The sequence below is a fragment of the Pygoscelis adeliae genome, unplaced genomic scaffold (genome assembly GCF_000699105.1).
Source record: "Pygoscelis adeliae isolate BGI_AS28 unplaced genomic scaffold, ASM69910v1 Scaffold365, whole genome shotgun sequence".
Taxonomy (NCBI): Eukaryota; Metazoa; Chordata; class Aves; order Sphenisciformes; family Spheniscidae; genus Pygoscelis; species Pygoscelis adeliae.
In genome coordinates, this window is record NW_008824783.1 from 226,349 (window position 1) to 249,588 (window position 23,240).

Sequence of the window (23,240 nt, forward strand, 5' to 3'; positions counted from 1 at the left end):
CTTCTTGATGTTCAGTGGGATGATTGGTAGAGTGCCACGTGAGGAGCGGCTGTACTGAAGAAGTTGAATTATGAGGTTGGAGCAGAATCAGGTAAAAGGGAGGTAACAGCAGCTGGGGACAGGTTGCTTGTAAGACTTCCGAGGGATGGCTTTAGGATACATCTGCAGTTAATATTTGTATTAAGGACCTTGGAACATGAATGTGTAGATAAAATTTGCTGAACCAACAGAGTAAGAAATCATGGAAAATTGGGAATATCTTACAGGAGGACCTAGATGATCTTGAAGATCGAGTAGGAATGGGATGAAGCAATTGAAAAGCAGGATGCGTGTATTTGGTCATGAGAAGACTCTGAATGACCAAGATGGCAGTTGTGCAGGGAATTTATGGTAACCTGCAGTACCAGTCAGGGTTGCGTTAGTACTCCCTGTCGCTGCTGGAAATAACCTAGCTGGAGAAGAGTGTATTGTTTTGTTTATCAGGGATAAACTGGAATAAGTGAGGGAAGAATGACCAGAGAAGGGGAAAGATGCTTTCTTGAGGGGAAATTAAAAAACCTTTGAGTTTAGCTTGGCAAAGACCTGGTAAATTAGGGTCGGTCTCCTTCAGGACTGTAGTAGACACAGTATGAAAGTGAGGGTTGTGGCACTTTTTTTTCCCCACCAGAAGCTAAATCTGCAAAAAAGAAGTGCTTCCTGTACTTGCAGGGATCGCCCTGGGAAGTTCATCAGCATCAGACAGTTTTTCTGTAGCCTTTTCAGGGCTGGACTCAAATTACAGGAGATGAACAAAACCCCTGGAGCTCCTGGTGCCTTCATTTAGATATGCTTTTCCTTAAGAGTGAGCATGGATACAGAGGACACTGTATCTGGTGTGATGTTTATAGAAAAGAGTTTTTTTTTAATTTAGGGGCAACAATGATGCAAGAACAGACTGAAATAGATTTGCACAGAAAATTAGAGGACGGTCTGTAATCATCAGAGGAGTGAATTCTGGAAGAGGTTTGCTGCAGAAGTAATGAACAAAAGACACAAACTGGTTTTGAGACAGAGCTTATTTGTTTTTTTGGCAAGGACAGACCAGTGCACAATAACATGTGCAAGAATTCAAAGTACTTCCTGACCCTCTTGGGCATAATTGTCCATCTACTGGTAACCAGAGATGTTTCATACTTTTTTTTTTGCTTTTTTGACTTGACCACCCAAAATCCAGCGAGGTAGCTAGGAACTTGAGTAAAGTACAAAATGTAAACTAAGGACCTCTGAATTTTCTTGCACCTTTGTGCTTTTGTTCTCCCCCCTCTTTTTCTTCTTCTGTCACCCTTTATTTGTCCAATAAGAATTTTTCAGTGAGTCGTGACGTATCCTGTTTACGCACCACCTACACTGGAGTTATTTAAGAGCAATTTTATTGCTGCCTTTTCTTTTTCTTCTTCCTTCCCCCTCTTAAATCAATGCTTTATAATTTATTGGCTAAAACTTGCCAGAAGCTAGTAGGACCACATGCTGCACTGGTAATTTCCCAGCAGCAAAGTAGCAAGCAAGAAAGACAGCAGCCATATCTTTGCTATTTTTCTCTTCCTTCCCCCCCCCCCCCCCGCATGTTCATGTTTTAGTTTAGAAAACAAGAGGATTGAAAATCAACAAAAATTCCCTTGGCCCCATAAAGCTTTCTCCCTCTCCCAAACCAAGGGTGATTAATGCAGTCCTTAGGTACTAACGAGGACGGATTTTGTTTTATAGGGAAATTTTCCCTCTGGATTTTGTAGAAGCAAAGGGATGGAGGATGTTAGGATGAAAGCATGTTGAGGGAATGGAGCTCCAGGCAGGGACCGCTGGGAGCGCAGACAAAGAGATGAGTGGCAGGATAGGAGCGAGAGCGTGTACCCTGAGGCCAAAACAGAGCATTGGGATGAGGAGGAAGAGAGGCTAGGGAGGAAGAAAAGCTAGGGTGTGGCTCCATGGTCTGCTTAAATCAGTGTGTGATCCGCTGCCACACAAGGTGACAATCCCACCCTCTCCTCCTTCCTTCCTTCCCCCCCCGCCCCTCGGTGCTTGGTGATCCTGTAGCCCCCTGGGGAGACCTGAGATCCTGAGACCAGCTTGGGGGAAGAGGAGAATGAGCATGGGTGCAAACTGGGGGCCAAGACATGGCTAAGAGCAAGAAGGAGGGGACAACTGGAGACAAAGGCAGAGTCTGTTTCAGGTAGGATGGAAACTGAGGCTGGAAGCTGATGTCCTCTGGCACCAAGAGGAAGGCTCCTGCTCCCCTGCTCTTCTTCCATGTGGGCACTGATGGTGCTGCCAAGGGCAACCTGGAGAATATCAAAAGTGACTGCAGGGCTCTGGGGGCGATGAGGAGGGGCGTGAGAGCCCTGGAGATCTGTGTGCAGTTGCAGGGCTCCTATCTTGTTGGCATCACAGAGAGGTGGTGGGACAGCTTGCGTGACTGGAGTGTTGTGATGAAGGGACACAGGCTCTTTAGGAAGGACAGGCCGGGAAGATGAGGGGGGGAGTTGTCCTTTATGTGAGGCAGCAGCTGGGGTGCCTGGAGCTCTGCCTGGGGACGGGTGAGCAGCCAACTGAGAGCTTATGGGTTGGGATTAAAGAGCAGACCAGTATGGGTGACGTTGTAGTGGATGTCTGCTATAGGCCACCTGACCGGGAAGAACAAGTGGATGAGGCTGCCTACAGACAGCTGGAAGCAGCCTCACATTCACAGACCCTGGTCCTCCTGGGGGACTTCAACCACCCTGATACATGCTAGTGGGATAACCCAGCAGGATGTAAACAGTCCAGGAGGTTCCTGGAGAGCATCAGTGACAACTTCCTGAGCCAAGTGATAGGGAAGCCAATGAGGAGAGGTGCTTTGCTGGACCTCGTACTCACCAACAAGGAAGGGCTCACTGGGGATGTGAAGGCCAAAGGCAGCCTTGGCTGCAGCGGCCATGAGATGGTATTCAGGGTCTTGAGGACAAAAATCAAGATCACAACACTGGACTTCAGGAGAGTAGACTTTGGCCTCCTTAGGGATCTGCTTGAAGCAGTCCCATGGCATAAGGCCCTGGAGGGAAGAGAAGTCCAAGAAAGGAGGTTGATATTAAAGGGCTACCTTCAGGCTCAAGTGCGGTCCATCCCAACAAACAGCAAGTGATGCAAAAATGCCACAATGCCTGCATGGATGAACAAGGAGCTCTTGGCAAAACTCAGACTTAAAAAGGGAGTGTACAGAAGGTGGACACAGGGACAAGTAACCTGGGAGGAATGTGGAGGCACTATGTGAGTATGCAGGGATGATGTAGGAAAGCCAAAGACTACCTGGAATTGAATCTGATGGAGGATTTCAAAGGCAACAAGAAGGGTTCTTTAAAGTAGATAAGCAGCAAAGGAAGGACTAAGGAAAATGTGGGCCCACTGCTGAATGGGGTGGGGGACCTGGTGACACAGGACATGGAAGAGGCTGAGGTACTGAACACCTTCTTCACCTCAGTCTTCACTAGCAAGACCAGCCTTCAGGAATCTAAGGACTTGGAGACCAGGAGGAAGGTCTGGAGCAAGAAGATGTGTGCTTGGTGGAAGAAGATCAGGTCAGGGAATACTTAAACTGGATATATACAAGTCCATGGGTCCTGATGAGATGCAGCCATGAATGCAGAGGGAGCTGGCAGTGAGGCCACTCTTGATAATCTTTGAATGATTGTGGTGATTAGGTACCTGAGGACTGTAGAAAAGCAAATGTCACTCCTATCTTTGACAGGGCAAGAAGGAAGATCCAGGGAAGTACAGGCTGCTCAGCTTCACCTTGTTCCCTGGGGAGGTGGTGATGCAGCTAATCCTGGGAACCATTTCCAGGCACTTGAAGAACATGAAGGTGATCAGGATGGATCACCAAGGGGAGGTCATGCTTGACCAAGCCAATAACCTTCTATGATGAAAGGATTGCCTTGGTAGATGAGGAGAGAGCAGTGGATATTGTCTACCTTGACTTCGGTAAGGCTTTTGATGCTGTCTTCCATAGGATCCTCATAGAGAAGCTGATGAAGTATGGGCTGGATGAGCAGACAGTGAGGTGGATTGAAAACTGGCTGAATGGTCGGGCCCAGAGGGTGGTGATCAGTGGTGGGAAGTCTAGTTGGAGGCCAGTAACTAGTGGTGTACCCCAGGGGTCAATACTGGGTGCAGTCCCATTCGATATCTTCATTGATGATCTGGATGATGGGGCAGAGTGTACCCTCAGTGAGTTTGTAGATGACACAAATCTGGCTGATAAGACAGAGGGTCGTGCTGACACCCAGAGTGACCTTGGCAGGCTGGAGAAATGGGTCAACAGGAACCACATAAAGTTTAACAAGGAGAAGTGTGAAGTCCTTCCCATGGGGAGGAACAACCCCATTGCACCAATATATGCTGGGGACCACCCTGCTGGAAAGCAGATTTGCAGAAAAGGCCCTGGCGGTCCTGGTGGACAGCAAGCTGACCATGAGCCAGCAATATGCCCTTGCTGCAAGGAAGACCAACGGTGTCCTGGCTGCATTAGGAGGAGCATTGCCAGCAGGTGATCCTTCCCCTCTATTCAGCACTGGTGAGGCCACAGCTGGAGAGCTGTGTCCATTGCTGGGTTCCCCAGTACAAGAGAGACATGGACATACTGGAGAGAGTCCAGCAAAGGGCCACAAAGATGACAAAGGAGTTGGACCACCTCACATATGAGGAAAGGCTGAGAAAGCTGGGACTGTTCATCCTGGAGAAGAGAAGGCTCAGGGTGATCTTATCAATGTGTATCAACACCTGATGGGGGGAGTAAAGAAGATGGAGCCAGGCTCTTTCCAGTGGTGCTCAGTGGCAGGACCAGAGGCAATAGGCACAAACTGAAACATAGGAGGTTCCCTCTGAACATAAGGAAACACTTTTTCACTGTAAGGTTGACCGAGCGCTGGCACAGGTTGTCCAAGAAGGCTGTAGAGTCTCCATCCTTGGAGGTGTTCAAAAGCAGTCTGGTCATGTTCCTGGGCAACTGACTCTAGGATGTCCTGCTTGAGCAGAGGAGTTGGACCAGGTGACCTCTGGAGGCCCTTTCCAACCTCAGCCATTCTGTGACTGCCCCTTTGGGTGGCAGGCACTCATTAGATTGGCATAAACCAGTCATGAAATCCCAGGAAGCAAGAACCCACTGGTAATGATGGGGCCTGAGAGAGGCTGTTGGAAGGGGTGAGTGGAGGGGTTTACTGTATATCTTCCTTCTGGAGCAGGAGCTGAAATCTTTTAATTGGGATTAGCAAATAAATGATTGGTCAAGTAAGAAGGGAATCAGTGAAAAGGCAAAGTGATTGGTGAAGATCATAGCAAAAATGGCATTTGAACAGCTGTGGTACTGTCTTTGATGGGATGCAAGGCACAAAGAAGTGCAAGGTGAGAAGAAAGAAGCAGAGTTGGGAGGCTGCGAGATGGGCATCACCACTGATGGATGGGCAGAAATCAGCTCTGCAGGGTGGAGGGAAGAGCAGAGGGCTTTAATGTTGCCATCATAAGAAAGGAAAGGGGACATGTGCTGTGTAGCCTCAGGGATTATACTGGTGACTTGAAAGTGGGGATGTGAAATCTCTGTGTAATCCAGTAAGTGATCGTTTTAGCAACTGGGAGTTCAGATTTCAAGTTGCAATGCAAGAGACAGTGGTTTGTTGGTGGGTTGACCTTGGCTGGCTGCCAGGTGCCCACCCAGCTGCTCTATCACTCCCCCTTCCCAATAGGCCCAGGGGAGAAAATATGACAAAAAGCTTGTGGGTTGAGATAAGGACAGAGAGATCATTTACCAATTACCATCAAGGGCAAAACTGATTTGACTTGGGGAAGCTACTTTGTTGTGAACTAATTGTAGCAAACCAGGATAGTGAGAAATAAAAACAGAACTAAAATAATCTTCCTCCACCCCTCCCTTCTTCCCAGGTTCAACTTCACTCCCGATTTCTCCACCTCCTCCCACCGAGGAGCACAGGGGGATAGGGAATGGGGGTTGTGATCACTTCATCACACGTTGTCTCTGCCGCTCCTTCCTCCTCACTCTCTTCCCCTGCTCCAGTGTGGAGTCCCACCCATGGGAGACGGTCCTCCACTAGCTTCTCCAGCGTGGGTCCTTCCCACGGGCTGCAGTTCTTCAGGACCTGCTCCAGCAGGGGTCCTTTCCACGGGGTGCAGTCCTTCAGGAACAGACTGCTCCAGCGTGGGTCCCCCACGGGGTCACAAGTCCCGCCAGAAGACCTGCTCCAGTGTGGGCTCCTCTCCCTGGGCTGCAGCTCCTGCCAGGAGCCTCCTCCAGCTTGGACTCTCCACGGGGTCACAGCCTCCTTTGGGCACATCCACCTCCTCCGGTGCGGGGTCCTCCGTGGGCTGCAGGTGGATGTCTGCTCCACCATGGACCTCTGTGGGCTGCAGGGGGACAGCCTGCCTCACCATGCTCTTCACCACGGGCTGCAGGGGAATCTCTGCTCCGGCGCCTGGAGCACCTCCTCCCCCTCCTTCTTCACCGACCCTGGTGTCTGCAGGGCTGTCTCTCTCACATCTTCTCTCTCCCAGCTGCTGTTGCGCAGCGTTTTTTACCCTTTCTTAAATATGTTATCACAGAGGCGCTACCACCGTCGCTGATGGGCTCAGCTTTGGCCAGCGACAGGTCCATCTTGGAGCTGGCTGGAGCTGGCTCTGTCCAACATGGGGGCAGCTTCTGGTGTCTTCTCACAGAAGCCACCCCTGCAGCCCCCTCCTTGCCACGTAAACCCAATACAGTGGGTCAGAAGAAAAGATGCAGAAACTGAAATTCTTGAAATTACAGCTGAGATCATAAAGAGAAAAGAGCTACAGACTGAAAAAACTTAGAATTAAGCTTATTTGATGCAACATTGTCTAAGATCTGTGATACTAGTGGTTTTTTTCCATTGCAATTCCACTTTGTTTCCTAAAACTGTCAAGTTTCTGGGTCTACACTGACCCAGCTTTAACCAGGGATTTTTCCACATACACAAAAATGTATTTTGTGTTTATCGAACAGCCTTGATTTCCAGGGAATAAGGTTTTAGTTGAATGCCTTATTTTATTGTGGCTTAAGCACCCTGGTGTCTTGGGATGATTTAGATGTGTGTGTAGGAGTCGGTTTTGGTGAAGGTCTGAGGAGGACACTAGGTTTGGGAGTGTTGGGCAGTGAGCGGAGGTGCAGGAATATAAATGAGAGTGAACAAGGTCGACAGGAGGAGGTGGGATGCAACAATGAGGCTGAGGATGAATAAACGTGAGGTGGAGAGGGGGAGTAAGCTGGAGGTAGCAGCAGAGAGGATGGATGGAAGAAGTTTTGAGTTGAAGGATGTCTTGTCGTCATGTCCTTTAGGCTGAAGGTCAAGCAGACTCCCTCAGTGGCATTAGCTCTTAAAATAGGCAACTATAACCAAGGAAATAAAAGTATCTTTGCTGTGCTTGGGTATGACAATGTAAGAGTGTATATGAGCTAATTAGGATAAACCGTCTACATTAGGACTGGACTTGACACGTGTTCTGTCACTGAAACTTGAATGCGCTGGTTTAGAGTATCAATTGGTTCTAGATTTTTCTTCTTAAAATTAATAATCTTGAGTTTCTGTTGTAGGGTTTTTTTAATCTATAAATTGAACATGCTAATGCAACGATGCCTATTCATTTAAGGAGCGCCTGGGGAGGAGTATAGTTTAGTTATTGTGATGACAGCAAAAGAAATCTTCCGCTCACCATTTCTGCTCACGTTGGTAAAATTTTGCGTAGCAACATTGTAAACCAGATTGTTGAAATAAACCAAGTCAAAAATAATCCTCCAAGCATCTGGATCTTGACTGTAGCATGGCACAGCAAACAGTCGTACCGGTGGGAGGTGGGGAAGGGGAGCGCGGAGTTGCAGAGATGAAGGTGTTGAGACCAGCTGTGCTGCCAGAGCCAGCACAGCACGCTGCTACACACTGGAGCATCTACACTGAAAGATGCAGGTTGCTGGCATTTATCCCAGTGAGGCAGTAAGTGAAAGCTAATGTGAAGTTAAAGGTTAACTTTAAGCAGTAATTCGCTGCTAATTTTTTTTATAGAGGAAGCATCCTGTTAATCTCTAACTGGCTGTGATCCCTCAGCTGCCAGAAGTATCAGCTGCCCCTGCAGCTCTGCCTAAAGTAAAAAAATCAAAGCTCACAAAAGGCTGGATTTGGGAAGAACCAGGGCTTTGGGGCACCGCTGGTGGGGGATTTTTGGTTTGAATATGTAAAGGACAAGCGCTCTTTAAAACATTTGCATTCTGAAAATGTAATTTCTGTTCCCCTCTAACTGTTTCACTTTGAGTCCTTAAAATATATATATATTTTTTTTTAATTTAGAGACCGTTAGGCTTATGAATCTTTTCCTCTTTCATAGCCCTGATCCCATGCCTTAGGGTCGGTGCCGCCCCGTGTTTTTAGCTGAAGCTACATGATGATCATATCAAGGAGGACCCTTGTAGTATGGGGGCATCTCTTAAATAGGCGTGGACTTAATCAACATCGCTTAACTCTCTATAACAGCAGAGACTCTAAAACTGATGTAAAGTTTCTTTGCTTGTGCTGAAACCAGTTCCCTTTCTGTTTATGCATTGGGAATAAGTGAAAGCAAAGAGTTTTGTGCCCCGAGTTCACCTGTCATTGGTGCGTTGATGGGGATCGTGCCCTCACTGCTCACAGGCTTCATCTGGGCGAGAAAACTGGCCACAGGAATTTTGCAGTGACACCTGTGTGAGAACATGGGAGCTTGCTCAGAGTGTCTGATCCAGGGTGCTTTGCAGCACCGGCGATTAGAAGAAAACAGGCTCGTGACTGGATCAAATTTGACGCTGAGTTGTGTAGTAAAATCCTTTCAATGAAACAGAAAGGTTAACGGTGCTGCCTCTACACAGGCACTTTCCAGAGCAAAACTGTGTGTTAACTATAAATTTCTTGATTTGCCAACACCTCTGTGGCCACAGGGTTGGGTTTAATAGACGAATATTTTTGGAGTGGTATGTTTTTTCAACCTTCACTCTACTTCAGTGAGTATTTTAATTTTTTTCCCCTTCTGAAGAAGCTAATAAGTAAAAATGGAAATAAAATCAAGTGTTCTGAAATGGCTGAGCTTCTGAGCGTTTTTGTGTGTACGTGTGTGTGTGAATGTGACTTCTGGAAGAAAAGCCCAAATGAGATGTGGCAGGCAAACTGGAATTAAAACTTGTAATAAATAACTCTTGATTAAAGTGTAGGTTATGGGAGTATATGAAAAACACAGACATTACACAACTCAAAATCATATCCTGGTAACATACTTCAGAAATAACTGACTAATGAACGTCTCAAATTGCTGCCAGACTTCTTTGAAAAGTCGTGGAAAACTAGGAGAGAGATAAAAATGTGACATCTGGAACCAAGTTGCAATTTCTCATACAAAGCAGAAGAGTTGCAAAAGAAAAAGCCACTCCGTCTCCAAGATGAAGCCTTCGGTGGGGGAGCCCACACGCGGCTGCCCATTTGCTCCTGATAAACACAGCAGCTCCTGGCGTAAAATGGATGAGCGGACCCTCCTCAATAACCTTGGGCAGGACTTCTGGCCTCCTGTTAAGAAAAGGATGAGCATGAGCATAAAGATGCTGGTTATAATTTTTTCCATCCATTGAACCTTTTTCAGCTCTACTGTATTCCTTGATTGATTCAGTAGACAAATATAACCTGCCGTGTTACCACCCAGTCACTCAGTCCTGTATGGTCTTTTTGCAGTTCTTCGTGGTCAGCCCTTATCTGTAACATGCTGAGTTACCGGGTTATGATCATCAGTCTGCTGTTTTCGCTGCTCGTTTCCCTTTCCCAGATACTTTGAGACTATTTTGAAGGGCCCAAATCCCAGCAGAACTTCCCGGGGACCTTCCTCCATCAAAGAACCGACTTTTTACTCCTTTCTTCTACTTATTTATCCATGCAAAAACCTTCCTCTCTTATGCCGCAGCAGCTTTGTTTCCTTAAAATCCTTTAGTGAAGGGTGTTGCAAAACCATTTTGGAAATCCAGATAGCCTGACCCATCTGCAGGTCAGATCTTCCTTACCCACATGGTTGTTGACTCCTCTGGAGAGCTCAGGTGGGTTCGTGAGGCAGGAAGGGAGAAGCTGCGTTGACTTTTCCCAAGTACAGAAGTAATGCTGGTTAAAGATGACAGTTTTCTTTATTCTTACTGATTTATCCTTGTGACTCACTGCTCTTCGTTTTGTCTGTTTACTCCCTAACTTCTTGTCTCTTCCACGAGACAATCTGAACTCGGAGGCTTGGGCTGGTTTTTTTGTCCCCCCCCTGCAGAGCGTGGTGTCACCATGGGAATCCTTCCAGCTTCTTCCCCAGTGTCTGCAGACACAATAAATTCATTTAGCCTTATCCTCGCTGAGCCTTGCTTTTTATTCCCATATCGTGTGTACGCACTCTCTGGCAGGCTTCCTGCTCTTGCGGAGCCTGAAGAAAATAACCACTAGTTTTGATGCCTCTTGCTAGCTGTCTCCCAAACTTTTCTGCCCTACGTTAGCATATTTTGAGTCCCCGCTGAGCCTTTCACGTAATGAGGGAGGTGACGGGAGCTCGCTGCTCCTCTGCCGTAGCCTGCATATCCCCAGGCAGCAGTGCCCAGGCATGGAACCCATTAAATATCGGGCAATTTTGTCATATTTTAGATCCAGCACAAGCACACACAGCAGTGCAAATTCAGGTTTTTAACGTGTACTGATTGCCCGGGTGCCTTTGGGGGCAGTGAGTATGGTATGCTGGGGAGGAAGAGGTTAGCCCCAAACTGTCTCTTTGCAGACTTAAAATCGAAACTAAATTGGCTTTGACAAGGCAAAATCTGGAGAGAAAATGCTTCTCATTAAGCTACAAGGGCAAAGGCACTTTCAACTTGTGGTTGTGCTGAGTCTGTCTTAAATACTAGGCAAGATCAAAGCAACAGGAGTCCTGCTTTAACAATGCCAAGAAGTTAAATTTCCCATTGCAAATCGAAACCCAGTTAGAAAAAAATGCTATAAAACACAATAAAACTGCCCTGAACATTAATTTCTTCTTGTAGCTCTTACTTGGAGATTTGAGAGAGCTTTGGAGAATTTAAGGTCCCGCTCAGCTCCTCGCAGAGAGGTCCTGGGGGCTTTTCTATTTCCCATTCCCATTTATATTTCACAGCTCAGACCATGGCTCAGTAGCGCTGTTTTTCTTTGCTGAAATTAGGGGGCTTTTCCAGCGTTTGGGGAAGGGCTGAAATACTCTTGAGTTTATTTGAATTTCATTTGGGTGCGTGCATGGGGGTCCTACAATACAGTTTCTTAGACCTGTTTCTCTCTTTCTTGGGGAAACCTTTTCTCCTCTAAACTTAAGTTACAACATGTCTCAGATCATGTGCCCGAGGCTTTTGATGTGTTTGGCAATTTCTGCAGTTTCCTCCTTCAAGAGCCTAATTTTTTTATTCCCCTCCCCTCCCCCCACCTTTTCAGGTTTGTCATAGCTTTGCATTTTATTATAAATGATGCTTTCTATTACCTGCAGTGTTTTTGACAGTTCCCTGATGGATGTTATATAGTGGAGTATCACAGAGATGCTGCATGAAATAGCAACGATACAGAAAATGGAGTTGGCCCTTAATTTTATTTTATTTTTTTGTCAGATTTAGGGGCTTCTGTCCCATGTTTCTACCCTGGTTGCCAGCAGTGAAGTCTGCAGGACTTGTTTTGGTCCGTCTGCGTGGGCACATGCTATGTTAAAAGCTTTGTTTGACCATGTAGACATACCGTCTGGTACAACTTCTCACCATCTCTGATCTGTTAAGCCCCGTAACCTTCTTTAACCATAGCGAAAGAAATGATGTAGTTAAGTTACGTGATTTGATAATCCTTGATTAGCTGCTTGCTGTAGTTCAGTCTTAAGGTAGAGTTAGGAGCAGAGGAGTAATTTTGCATGGGTTTATTAATGACAGAAGAAAGTTTGAGCTTCTGGAGGGCTCAAGGCTGGAGGGCTGGTATCTTCTCCAGCTCTACTCCTGCTTAGGCATCAAGTAATGTGCATCCTACAGAGGATGAGTAGCTGCTCCCGGGCTTTGAAGGAATACAGGAGAGTCGAGACATCCGTGAAAGGGAGCAGAGGTTTGGCAGCTGTTGAAACTGGGATGATACATCCACATAAAAAACTTTACATGTCAAGTAAATGATGATGCTGCTTCTGCAAAGCTGTATTGCTAGTAAGTGTGGCCCTTCTAAGTGCAGGGGAAAAAATGGATTTCATAAAGGGTGCAGAAACAGGGAGAGAAAGAGTCTTTGCATCATTTCTAGTTATCAAGAAGTTTCTATAAGGGTATCATAGCACACGTGGTTTGTGGTCTTTGAAAGTTCAGATTTCATCTGGTCCAAAGAAATTTTGCAAGAGACACAACTGCGGTTTTGGTGGGGAAGGCTGCTGCACATCAGGACTGCACTACGTTCAGCAGTAAGGGTTTCAAGTTGGGGTATAACGGAGTTTTCCTGCTTTTTTGGGGTGATTTTGGTGCAGGGTGGGGCCTTGTTGCAAAAAGTGCGTTCCTTCTCAAGTGCCTTAATGTGGAAATGAAAGCAGTGACCAAGGAGCATCTTCAGAGCTAAGAGGTGAAAGATTTTGTTTTCCTTCTTTAGGAGAAAAAAAGGAAATAAACCACAGAGGATGTGGTTTAAGAATGGATACTGTCATTGGGAATGGCTAATTGTGGAAGCTGTTAGGGTTGTTGCAGAAAAAGATGCTAAGGAGACTAGCTGAAGAGCTTTGTAGAGTTAATGTTAATACTAGAGGAATGTGCTGGAGCTTCCTCTAAACCTGAAAGTTTTCTAGGGTGAATTAGAGGGGAAAAAACAAATAGAGAATAACTAACAAATGTAACCTTTCTTTCATCAGACATGTCAAGTGTGCCAGATGATGCTGCCCAACCAGTGCAGTTACTGCGCTCACCAGAGGATCCACGCTCACAAGTCTCCGTACTGCTGCCCAGAGTGCGGAGCCGTCTGCCGCTCTGCCTATTTCCAAACTCACGTCAAGGAGAACTGCCTGCATTACTCCCGCAAAGTCGGATTCAGGTTTGTGCGGCTCCAGAGGGTCCGTGCTGAGACAGCAAGAGGGAATGGGAAACTTGGATTTAGATCTTTGGAAATGTGTCTTCCTTGCAGCAGAAACGAAAGAGGACGTAGCCCGGGCCTGGCGTGGTTTTCTGCATGACAAAACTCATTTGAAATGGGGAATCACTAAATGGATTTAAGAGGAGGTTTCTGAGAGTAGAAATGATTTTGAGGCAGCTTTAAGCTGAAAGATGCTTGTGTTGACTTCAAGTTGCAGACGGGCGTCTCAGGATTGATATTTACAGCAAAAAAGATCGCAGATCTTAATCCTCTAAATCTCTTTAAGGTTTGAACTTGTATTTTTGCCAGTTATAATGGACTGAGGGATGTGTGCCTTCACGAGAAGGGCATAGAATATTTTCTTGTATGCCCCTAGAACTCTCCAAACACTTCTCATGAACTGACACAGATGGAGGAAGGCTCCCAAGGTTCTGGATGCAGTGGTGTATATGTGTGTGTGTTGTTTTTTCTCCAACCAAATTGATTGCTTTAATAAAAGACACTACTTTTCGCTACAAGCCTTTCCTCCTTGGCATGTTTAGATCACCTTAGCGCAGCTCTTAAGACACAGATGATTTGCTTGGGAGATGAGACTAGGTGACCTTTTTAAGTTCTGTTTTTTCCCTGATTGCCATTAAATACTTTGAAATTTAAAATGAATAGGGCAGTTTCTGCTCTTGGAGCCGTTCTTTTAAGATGTCTGCAAATTCAGGAGGCTTCCACTGTGTGGTTTGTTCTGAAATCACACTTAGGTTTTCAAGGGCTTTTTCTTTCAACCGTGAAGACAAGAGACACATAACAAACCAATTCTGAATTTAATTATATACAGATAAGGGTTTTTTATGTGGGATCTGATTTGAGAGGGCACAGCCCACAACAAAGAATTAATTCCATTGCAAATTAAATGGCTGTGGTACTTGGGCTGTTTGAAAATGAGTTAATCTGAGAGAAGGAGGAAAGCTGGAAAAAAAAATGTTTTCCCCGAGATGGAAAAATGGGAATGGAGTAGATGTCAGAAAACTAACTGCGGGTTTGGTGCAGTTCTTTGGACTTTGCTGGCACCTGAGAAGCCCAAATGCAGGCACAGCTTCATCACGCTGAGCTGCTTGTGCAGCATCCCCATCTATCGATGCCTCGATCAATAATGTGTCATAGGGTTACACTGGCCTGAGCTGCATTATATAGGAAGCTCTGTCTTTTAGCAGTGATCCAGTGCAAGTCCTTTCTCCTCTATTTCCAACTGATGGGCTCACAGTGTACGGCAGAGCTTGGTCCTGACTCTTAAGTGTATGACCTGGCATTTTTTAAAAACATTATTCATTCCAGATGTATTACAGTAATATCTTTATGATGCCTTAATCCTTGTCAGCAACGAGAGCTTCCATCCGTCTACAGATGTCATTAGCAAATATCTGCTTTCTGTGCCACGGACATTAATGAAGATCTAAACCAAGACAGAGCTCAAGAATGATACTTTATGGATTTTTTAGTTTTACCCAGCTTCTCTAGAAGCTAAATTTCTTTAACTTCTCTAATTCGCATCTGCTCAAGCTCATCTGTGAAAACTGAGTCCACCAGACAGGTGAACTTCTGGCTGTGCCATCCTTGTTATCCTGCCTGTCTCTGCTGTGGGGTTGATGTCATTGGCATTGTTGAAAACAGAAGAAATAAATTTTAGTTGCAGAACCATATCTAGATAATCCGCGGCATCTGCCCCATGGTCACGTAGCAACTTTACTTCTTTTCTTTCACTTTTGTGACTCGCAGAGCTGAAAAGCTGAGGAGTTTTTTTAAATCCTTCCTAGGACCAGCTCAACTTTTGCTGCTTCTCACTATATGCCTGTTTTTCTTGAATCTCTGATGCGTAAGTTTGGTTTTGTTTTTGTGATCAGTCCTTACTCTGTCTCATTTTCTGCTAATACCCCAATGCATTCAATTAAGTTTGGAGTAAGATTGTTTTATTTGGGTTTTAGTCTTGGCTAGTGATTACACTGAAAATGAGAAAGGTCTTCTGCAGTTAAAAATTAAAATCAACAAGCCTGTCCTAAATGCTCCTTTCCACTTGGCTCCAAGTGTCACCTCCCCACCTTTTCCAAGCACCTTCCAGCTGTCCCCACTGATCTGGGACTCGTTTTCCTCCTCGGTGCCATCTGGAGAGTTGAGGGGCTGGAAAGTGACGGCATAGGAAATGTTCAGAAGGTTAAGACAACATCTTGTAGCTTTATCTTCTCTCGCAGGATGCTTTCCAAGACTTGTACGCCACCCCTCCTTGCCCTGAGGCTATCCGAGAGTCTTCTCTTGCAAATTATCCCCCCCCCTCCCCGTGCTAGGGAGATGATAGCAGAATTTGCAATTTGCAGAAATTACATGGCAAGCCTCTGACATCCTCCATCCACTTTGTTCTGCTAATTAGTTTACTTTATCAAACTTCGTCCTTCTGGCACTGGGATTCTTGATTACAAAGTGGCTGTTGTTTAAACTTCCATTTACTGTAAATGAAATTAACTTGTGATCATTTGACCCTGAGTTAGTACTTATTTCATCCCTAATTCTAAATGAAGTACTTACCGAAACTGAGCGTTAATGCAGAACCATCTCTTGTTAGTTTGGGGAGTGTTTGTGGAAGAAGCCCATCAGATATTCCTGGATGTACCAGCCAGGCCTTACTGTCAGGATTAGCATTTGTTCTTCCATTTATGCTTAGGGAATTTATTCTTCCATAATAACACGGTTCCTGGTGTTACTATACTAGAAAGTCTCTCTTCCCATCTCACGTGAATGAGGATCAGGCTTGAAGGCAGAGCTACCCAAGCAGAATGTTTTCATGCTTACCCAAAGATGACACCAGCTGTTGTCACCTCTTCCCTCTCCAAATTTAAGAAAACGGCATTTCTGTGTATATTTTGGGGGGAGAGGGTTTGGCTCCTTTGGGCTGACTTCTGCCTAACAATCTTTTGAAGCATAACTTCAAAGCATGGACTTGTTCCCTAAACGCTGTTGGGAGGCTCGTTCGGAGGGAAGGATAATGTAGTGGCTTGTTTGTTTTTGATACGGGCTTGGAACGCTTCCAGTTGCTTGATAGCTGGGGTCCATCTGCGACGGCAGCATCCGTGCTGCAGCGCTGCTGAACGCACAAACCCTAATAGCGCCGTGGGCAAATGGCAGACCTCAGAACGAAGGAGAAAAATATTTACAAGGCAGCTTAACTCCAGGCTCGCTAGAGGAAGTTATCCCTTATGCGTCTCTCGCATCCTACTAGCACAAGCGTTGGCCCCCCCTGATTGCCTGGCCGAGCTCCTCTGCTGTAATAGTCCATACGTGCAGCGCTGGCTTAAGCGGAAATGTGCCGTTAGTCATTTTGATTGAATCTTCTTAGGAGAGGCTGCTCTGGTCCCGGATCAGTGTAGGTGCTCCTATAGGGATGGTAAACTCCGCAGCTGGTGTGGCCGAGGCAGGCGAGGTCAGGTGTCTGCATCCTCATGTGCCCTTGTAGTGTTGGTGTGTGGCTTCCCTCGGAGCACAGCAGGGAAGCCTCTTTTGGCTCCACGTGCAACCTCTGCTTCTTCCTCTCTCTCCTCCCGGAGCATCCCCCCAGCTCCCAGACAAGCACTTTCCAGGCAGCACCTGTGTCTTAATGATTTTAATGAGCTTAATCAGTTCCTTGCGTGTTTCTGTTGCTGTTTTCAGTATCTTTGCTGCTGCTGTCATTATTTTCTAGTGCTTAGTGGAGTATGAGAAGCAATTGTACAGGGTTACTGAAGATTTCCTAGCTGAATATTCTTTTTCTGTTTATTTTGTACTGGGGACTAACTCGTATTTACGCTGCTTATTGCTACCTGGAGATCTCATCATGTTGAAGATTATCTTAAGTTTTACTGAATCTTTCTATGTTTGGTTGTGAAATAATCAACTGTAAGACCATCTTGATTTCAAGAAGTTAGCCTCTATGTTAGTGTTATGTATGGGTTGCTGTGTCACTTGTTATCTGAGGCTGTGTTGCTTGAAGTCCCTATTCTCTGGACCCTCTAGACTATAACCAGAGCCCCTAGGTTCTATTGTATATAGGATGAGTTATTTGACAACCTGGCAAGGTAGATATCTAGCTGGCCAACTTGGCAACAAAACCTACTTTTAAGGTGTCCTGAAGTGAACTGCCTTCATTATAATACTAAAAAACACACCCACAGGTCAAGAAGACCCTTGCCCAGGTGAAGACCCTTCCCCTGCGCAAGCGTAGTAACAGAAGAGAATGACAACCAATATTGTAATTATATGTAAATCACTAACCAATCATTGTAACTGGGATTGTACTACCTTGTATTTTTTGTGTATAAATGTAATGGTGATCTCAACATAGGCGTGCTTGATTTGTGGAAATTCCACCTTGCACCCGGCGCCGCAATAAAGAATGCCTGCTTTCTAAAACTCCAAATTGAGTCTTAGAGAGTTCTTCATCTGCCAATTTACAGTAACAATCAGATACTTCAGTTCTTCACTTGCAGCTGTGGCGGAATTGGCTTTCACAGATACAGGGCTGTCATTTTGCTAAACCACATCTTCCTTTACTCTTTCTGGGTTGTTTTAGTCTCTGAAGGCTGCTTTTCTAGATCTTGTTTGCTTGTCGCTAACATCTAGCTGTGAGATCTGCCCAGCCTGTGAATTCCTGTACCGTATTCCTCCTTCACTCTTCCACGTTGCTATTGAATTGAAGAAACTAAACGAGGACCCAGCGTAGCCTGGTGCTTGCCTCCATCTGCGCCGCTCTGCGTGTGTGTTGGAAGCAACACTGTGGCTGTAACTCGGCTCTTTCTTTCTGCATCCCCCAGGTGCATCCATTGCGGAGTCGTCTTCATGACCCTCGCCATGCTGAAAGTGCACATCCATGAGAAACACTGCGAAGTCTTCCACAAGTGTTCTTTTTGCCCGATGGCCTTCAAGTCGGCCGACAGCACCACGGCTCACATGACCAGCCAGCACCCAGCAGAGCCTCACAAGACTACTCAGTAAGCATTTTGGTTTTATCTCTGCTTCTCCTTTGCTGGGTAGCTCCAGGATTCCCCCTTTCCCTCTGAATTTTTTGTCTATTTTCGGTTTCTGTCCTCATATGAGAAGAAGAGCTGCCACTTTGTCTGCTGGTGGGGGTCCGTTCCTAGCCACAGCGTGCTCTCCTTGGTACGAATGCGGTCTCCTTAGGTAGGAGGAGAGGAGTTTGGGCAGGGAAGAGCTGAGCATCCGTAAAAAGATCTTAATTGTCACCTCTTTGTCCGGCAGGACCCAGAGTGGCACCTCTTGGTAGATGGCTCCCAGGTAACTGCTGCATCTGGCACCCAAAAGGAAGAGGAGAGTTATGCCATGCAGCATTGCCCCCAGAAATCACTAGAGAGAAACCTCCTGTTTTTTCCACTCAGTAGCTTTCCCCTCCAAGCCTTGAGCTACCGCTGAAAATGTGTGGTTTAAGGGAGGAACTGTGGAAGGGTGGGATTGAAAGTAATGTGTAGCTAGCTAGTATACTTTGAGTTTGCTCCCATCTGTCTGCACTTACCGACACACACACGTAGGTAGTTATGCATATGCATAGAAGTAAACTTATTTTTGGAAAGCTGTGGTATGTGCCTGAGGCATTTTGTTGTTCTTCCCAGTTGAGTTAATGGTTCAGTTGTCCACGTGGGTGTGCGTTGACAATACGTTGAGAGCACAGCGCTCCTCAGAAGCCCATCCCTTTCTGAAGTTGCTGAGATAGATAACTTTTTCCACTGTCTTAAGATAACTAACGAAGAGAGACTGAGTTTACATTTTTAATTGTTCCAGGGTGATCTACAAATGCTCTTGTGAGACCGTCTTTAACAAGAAGAAGCTGCTTCAAGAGCACTTCCAGCAGAACACCAACAAGTTGTTAGTGGGTGTGTTTAAGTGCCCACAATGTCAGCTGGTGTATATGCAGAAACAGCAGTTAATGCAGCACGTTAAGGTCAGTAACTCCCACCACTTACTGATAGGAGGTCCTATTTTTTGAGTTCGCAAAGAGTGTACATCAACTATGTGAGGAAATTGGTTGAAGAAGTGGAAGGTTCTTGAGGAATACATTAGTGGAAAAATAGACTACAATGATTTACAGTATTTCCTGGAAACATGAGTGGAGCATTTTATGTTAGTTGGTAATAATGCAAGCAGTTACTCTCATCTATATGTAATTTAACCTTATGACAAAGGCTTGTTTTCTACGGATAAATCTTTTTGATTTTTAACTATTCTATATTAAACCCAAGGCAGTGATTAAACCAGGGTGGGAGCTTTATCTTTGGTTGGGAGACAGGGAGAAGTATTCTCTGCCCACAGTGTTACTCAATTTATGTAATGAAAGCTGAATCTCCCTCTTTTGGGTGCTCACCTAGAGAGCTTCGGCCCCCTTGCAGCTGCCTCAGAGAGAGGCTGCATGGCATTTAATGGCCCGCTTCCCTGGCTGCTCCACTTGCCTGCAGAATCACACCAGACTGCAAGAGGGGAGTGACAGAGGCAGAAGTGATTGCCCTGGAGGTACCAGCTTTCCAGAGGTGGGACCCCTCCTTGTGTGCGTCCACGCCGGCACCACTCAGGCTGCTCCAGAAGATGGTCTGAAATGGGTAGTTGTGTGCAACCCCAAAACTTGGTGGAAATGGTGGTCCAGAGAGTGCTTCAAACCTGCCCTCCCTCAGTAATGGCTCATATTGCAATAAGCATTGCAATAATCTTGCTATCATTCATCGCTCTTTTATACATACGAAAAGCCGGTTATTGTCCATTTGGTGGTGGTTTCTAGCAGGATGCGTGTGGGGACTTGCGGATCTGATTATCCCATGAATGTGTGAGCGCCGCATTTTTCTGTTGTCTTAGTCAGTATGTTTCTATGTACAGTGTCTTAACAACATTGCCGTGGAAATCCTCTCAGAAGATTTCTTGATGGCATTCTGAAGAAAGAGCTTGCAAAGTCTTATTTCCCTTTGATTAGGAAAAAAGTGACATAATTTTTTTAATCAGTGACTTTATTTTGTTTATACTTACACTTAAAAAGCAAGAAGATTCGTTAGTTCACTCCTAAAAGCAAAAACCATTCAAAACTACTGCTTTGCTCTCTCCCCCATGCCTTTAACTTGCAAATCTGGAAATGCTTTGCATGCAGCAATGAATTAAAATTTGAAGCCTTCCTGTGAAGTTGATGATTGCTAATCTTCCTGTATTATAGCTAGGAAAATAGAGTTGAGATTAAGGCTTGGACCTTCAAAGAGGCATTCAGCCCCAGTGCTAAAAGACGGGCTTGAGTTGAGGTACACAGCTTGTTGCGGCTCATTTGCAAATCCCACCTCCAGGGACCTGTCTGCAGCAGTTTGCACACCAGCACCCTGACATCCCCACTACAAAACTTCTGTCTTTTAGCCATGAGGCTGTATTTGGCCATCGACAGGTCTTTGAGATGGTAATTGAAGAAGGCTTTTTGGCTGTGGCAGGGTAGTAATTGCACTAACCCATCTCCTCTCCTATCAGAGCCCGCTCCTTTATGCAGTATAGAGTTTATAGGAGGTGCTGTTTAATTTGCTCCTCCACGCAAAATAAAGAAACCTTGTGCCTTCTCATCTTTCCCAGCTTTCCGTTGTTAAAGCGTAAGAGTAGGAGTTAGAACGTCTGGCTCCTGTTATTGATTCTGCAGAGAAGTCAGTTCATTTTTCTGTGCTCCTTTTTTTTTTCCCTCCAGTGGTGTAATAACAGGAGGAATAGAGTAATGGGTACTAATGTACTTTTTGCTCATAAAACACTCTTGAGATTTCCAGATGGGGAGAAAGGTGAAGTGTTCGTGTTACCCTAAATAGCTGGCAGTGCTGTGGAGGACAGCTATCGTTGCCCTGCCATTGCATGAAAGAGCTTCTGTGGACATCAGCTGGATCAGGTGCAAAGCACACAGGCGTCTTCAGATGAGACCCTGTGTTTTGAAGTTTGTTTGGTGTCTAACCCGCAGAAAGACTTCCAAAGGCCTGGGGCCTTCGTGTGTTGAAACTTTACCCATTATTAATTACTGTGCACAATTAAACCTCTAAATTATCCTTTTGTGTGGATGAACTGTTGTTGTTCCTAGGGGAGCTTCTTGAGGTTTCTTTGGTATGTTGCTATTTTATTTGCCTTTGCTTTCCCACAGCTCTTCGTTTCTGGATTGTTTTCCTTATGTTCAATTTTCTTTGTTAAAATAACTTTTTGGGGGACTTTGGATTTTGGCCTGTTGAACAACCAAAGAGCCTGGAGACATATTCCTTAAAAGGCTGGTTTCTGGCTTTATGCTTGCTTTTATTTGTCAAGAGCAAAGTTTTGAACCCTGAAAATGTAAATAGCAATAGGCACTGTGGAATTGAGGAAAGTAGGATTGGAGAAATGAGAGGTTGTCTCTTCCTGTCCCTTGAGCAAAGATGAAGCGGCTTTGGAGCCCCCAAGATAACAGCAAACATTTCATTCAGAGCTTACCAAAGCAATGTGTTTTTAGAGCTTAGGCTCTTGAAATAATGACAATTAACATTTGTCTTCCATTACATCTTTCCTGTTTAACCAGAGTTCTCAGAGCTCATCCAAAATGTTAAACAGGCAGCACCAAGGAGCTGCTGTTGTCACGCAGGAAACATAAATAGAAGCTTCATGTTTCTTGGGAAAATTTCTTGCTGGGGAAAGCACTAGAGCTGGTTTCAAGAGGATATAGGAAGACATGCAGGAGCAAGACATCAACATACTGTTTGGGGGGGAGCTTAAATTATTTATTTACATAATAAATGTTATTTATTTATAAATAAAGGTGTGTAATATGAATTACATATAAATGTTATGTGTGATTCCATTATTATTGTTATCCAGGGTGTTCATGGAGTCCCCCAAAATCCTGAGGAGCTCTCAAACTTTCGACAGAAGTCTGAGAAGGCATCAAGGAACCAGGTTCATACCGCACCAAAGGAGCTGTCGGTAGCCAATGGGACTTCCCACTCCCCTCTGCTGAGGAAGGGCATGAGGATGGAAGGACACAATCCCGAATCCAAGTCCAGACTGAGAAGAACTGGTTGGACTTGCAAGGAATGTTCACAGTGGATCCCCGATCGGGAAACCTATGTGTCCCACATGAAGAGGAGTCATGGAAGGGTAAGGACTCAGGTGAAACACTTCAACTAGGTAACAAGATATTTTTAGCAAAAGAGTCTGATAATCGTTAATATTTGGGGCAAAAAGAAACCGAGAATGTGTTTGCCAGCTCACTGAGGAGTAAGCTCAGGGCCAGAACAAAAAAAAAATTATGTAGCCTGTTGTAAGCACACTTTCTGTCCTTGATCGTATACTCTACAACCTGCGTACCTCATCATCTTTGCTGTTCCTTCTTCCACTGCATCTAATGTCAGGCTTCCTCTTCGGCTCATCTGGGTAAGTGGATGGAAGGTCGTGTCTTCTCCAGTTGCTGGTTCAACAGTCTGATCTAAACTGTCTACACTGAAAGTTACAGAAGGACATACAGTTCCTCTAAATGAGGTTGTATTGTTTGGTAGATATCACTACATCTAACTGGGGAAGAGGAACAGACTCATGCCGTGCGCAGAGCTGTCATTATAAGAACTGTAAATCTCAGTTTTGTTGGTTTCATCCAGCTCAAGCCTTGTGTTGTCTTGACCTACTTCTGTCAAGCTAATTCCTTGTTCGCTGGCAGAACATAGGCCAAGATGTTGTGTGCAGCCAGATTCCTTAGTACTTTGGCATCAGGACTTCTTGTTTGATACACTGAGTCACCCTTCTTGAGTCCCATGAGCAGAGGCTGTGGAAATCTGGATCATCGTCTTTGATTCCTTCTAGCTTGACTTGAGGAGTGCTGGATTGTCCATTTGATAAGTATCAAGAGAAGAAGATGGGGGCAGGGTGAGATGCTGGATTTTCCCATTTGTATTCTATAGAAGTAGGAAATTTGCTGAATATTTAAGTTCAGTACATATATGTATTCATTAAACAAGTCTAAGAAGATTTTAAATGGAATGCATGCAGGTTACATGAAAGACTGTAGGAAAAGGAGGAGGCTAGTTACAGGGCAGAGTC

At 45.3% G+C, this 23,240-nt stretch overlaps 1 protein-coding gene across 1 annotated transcript in view; it reads left to right on the forward strand.

Annotated features, from left to right (window-relative positions):
• Nucleotides 1–23,240, forward strand: part of ZNF592 (zinc finger protein 592) — a 40,381-nt gene that overhangs the window by 10,206 nt on the left and 6,935 nt on the right. Inside the window, exons 3-6 of the mRNA XM_009323849.1 lie at nucleotides 12,943–13,121; nucleotides 17,987–18,163; nucleotides 18,969–19,128; nucleotides 22,026–22,304. Of these exons, the coding sequence (XP_009322124.1) occupies nucleotides 12,943–13,121; nucleotides 17,987–18,163; nucleotides 18,969–19,128; nucleotides 22,026–22,304 (795 nt within the window). The remainder of the gene's footprint in view (nucleotides 1–12,942; nucleotides 13,122–17,986; nucleotides 18,164–18,968; nucleotides 19,129–22,025; nucleotides 22,305–23,240) is intronic.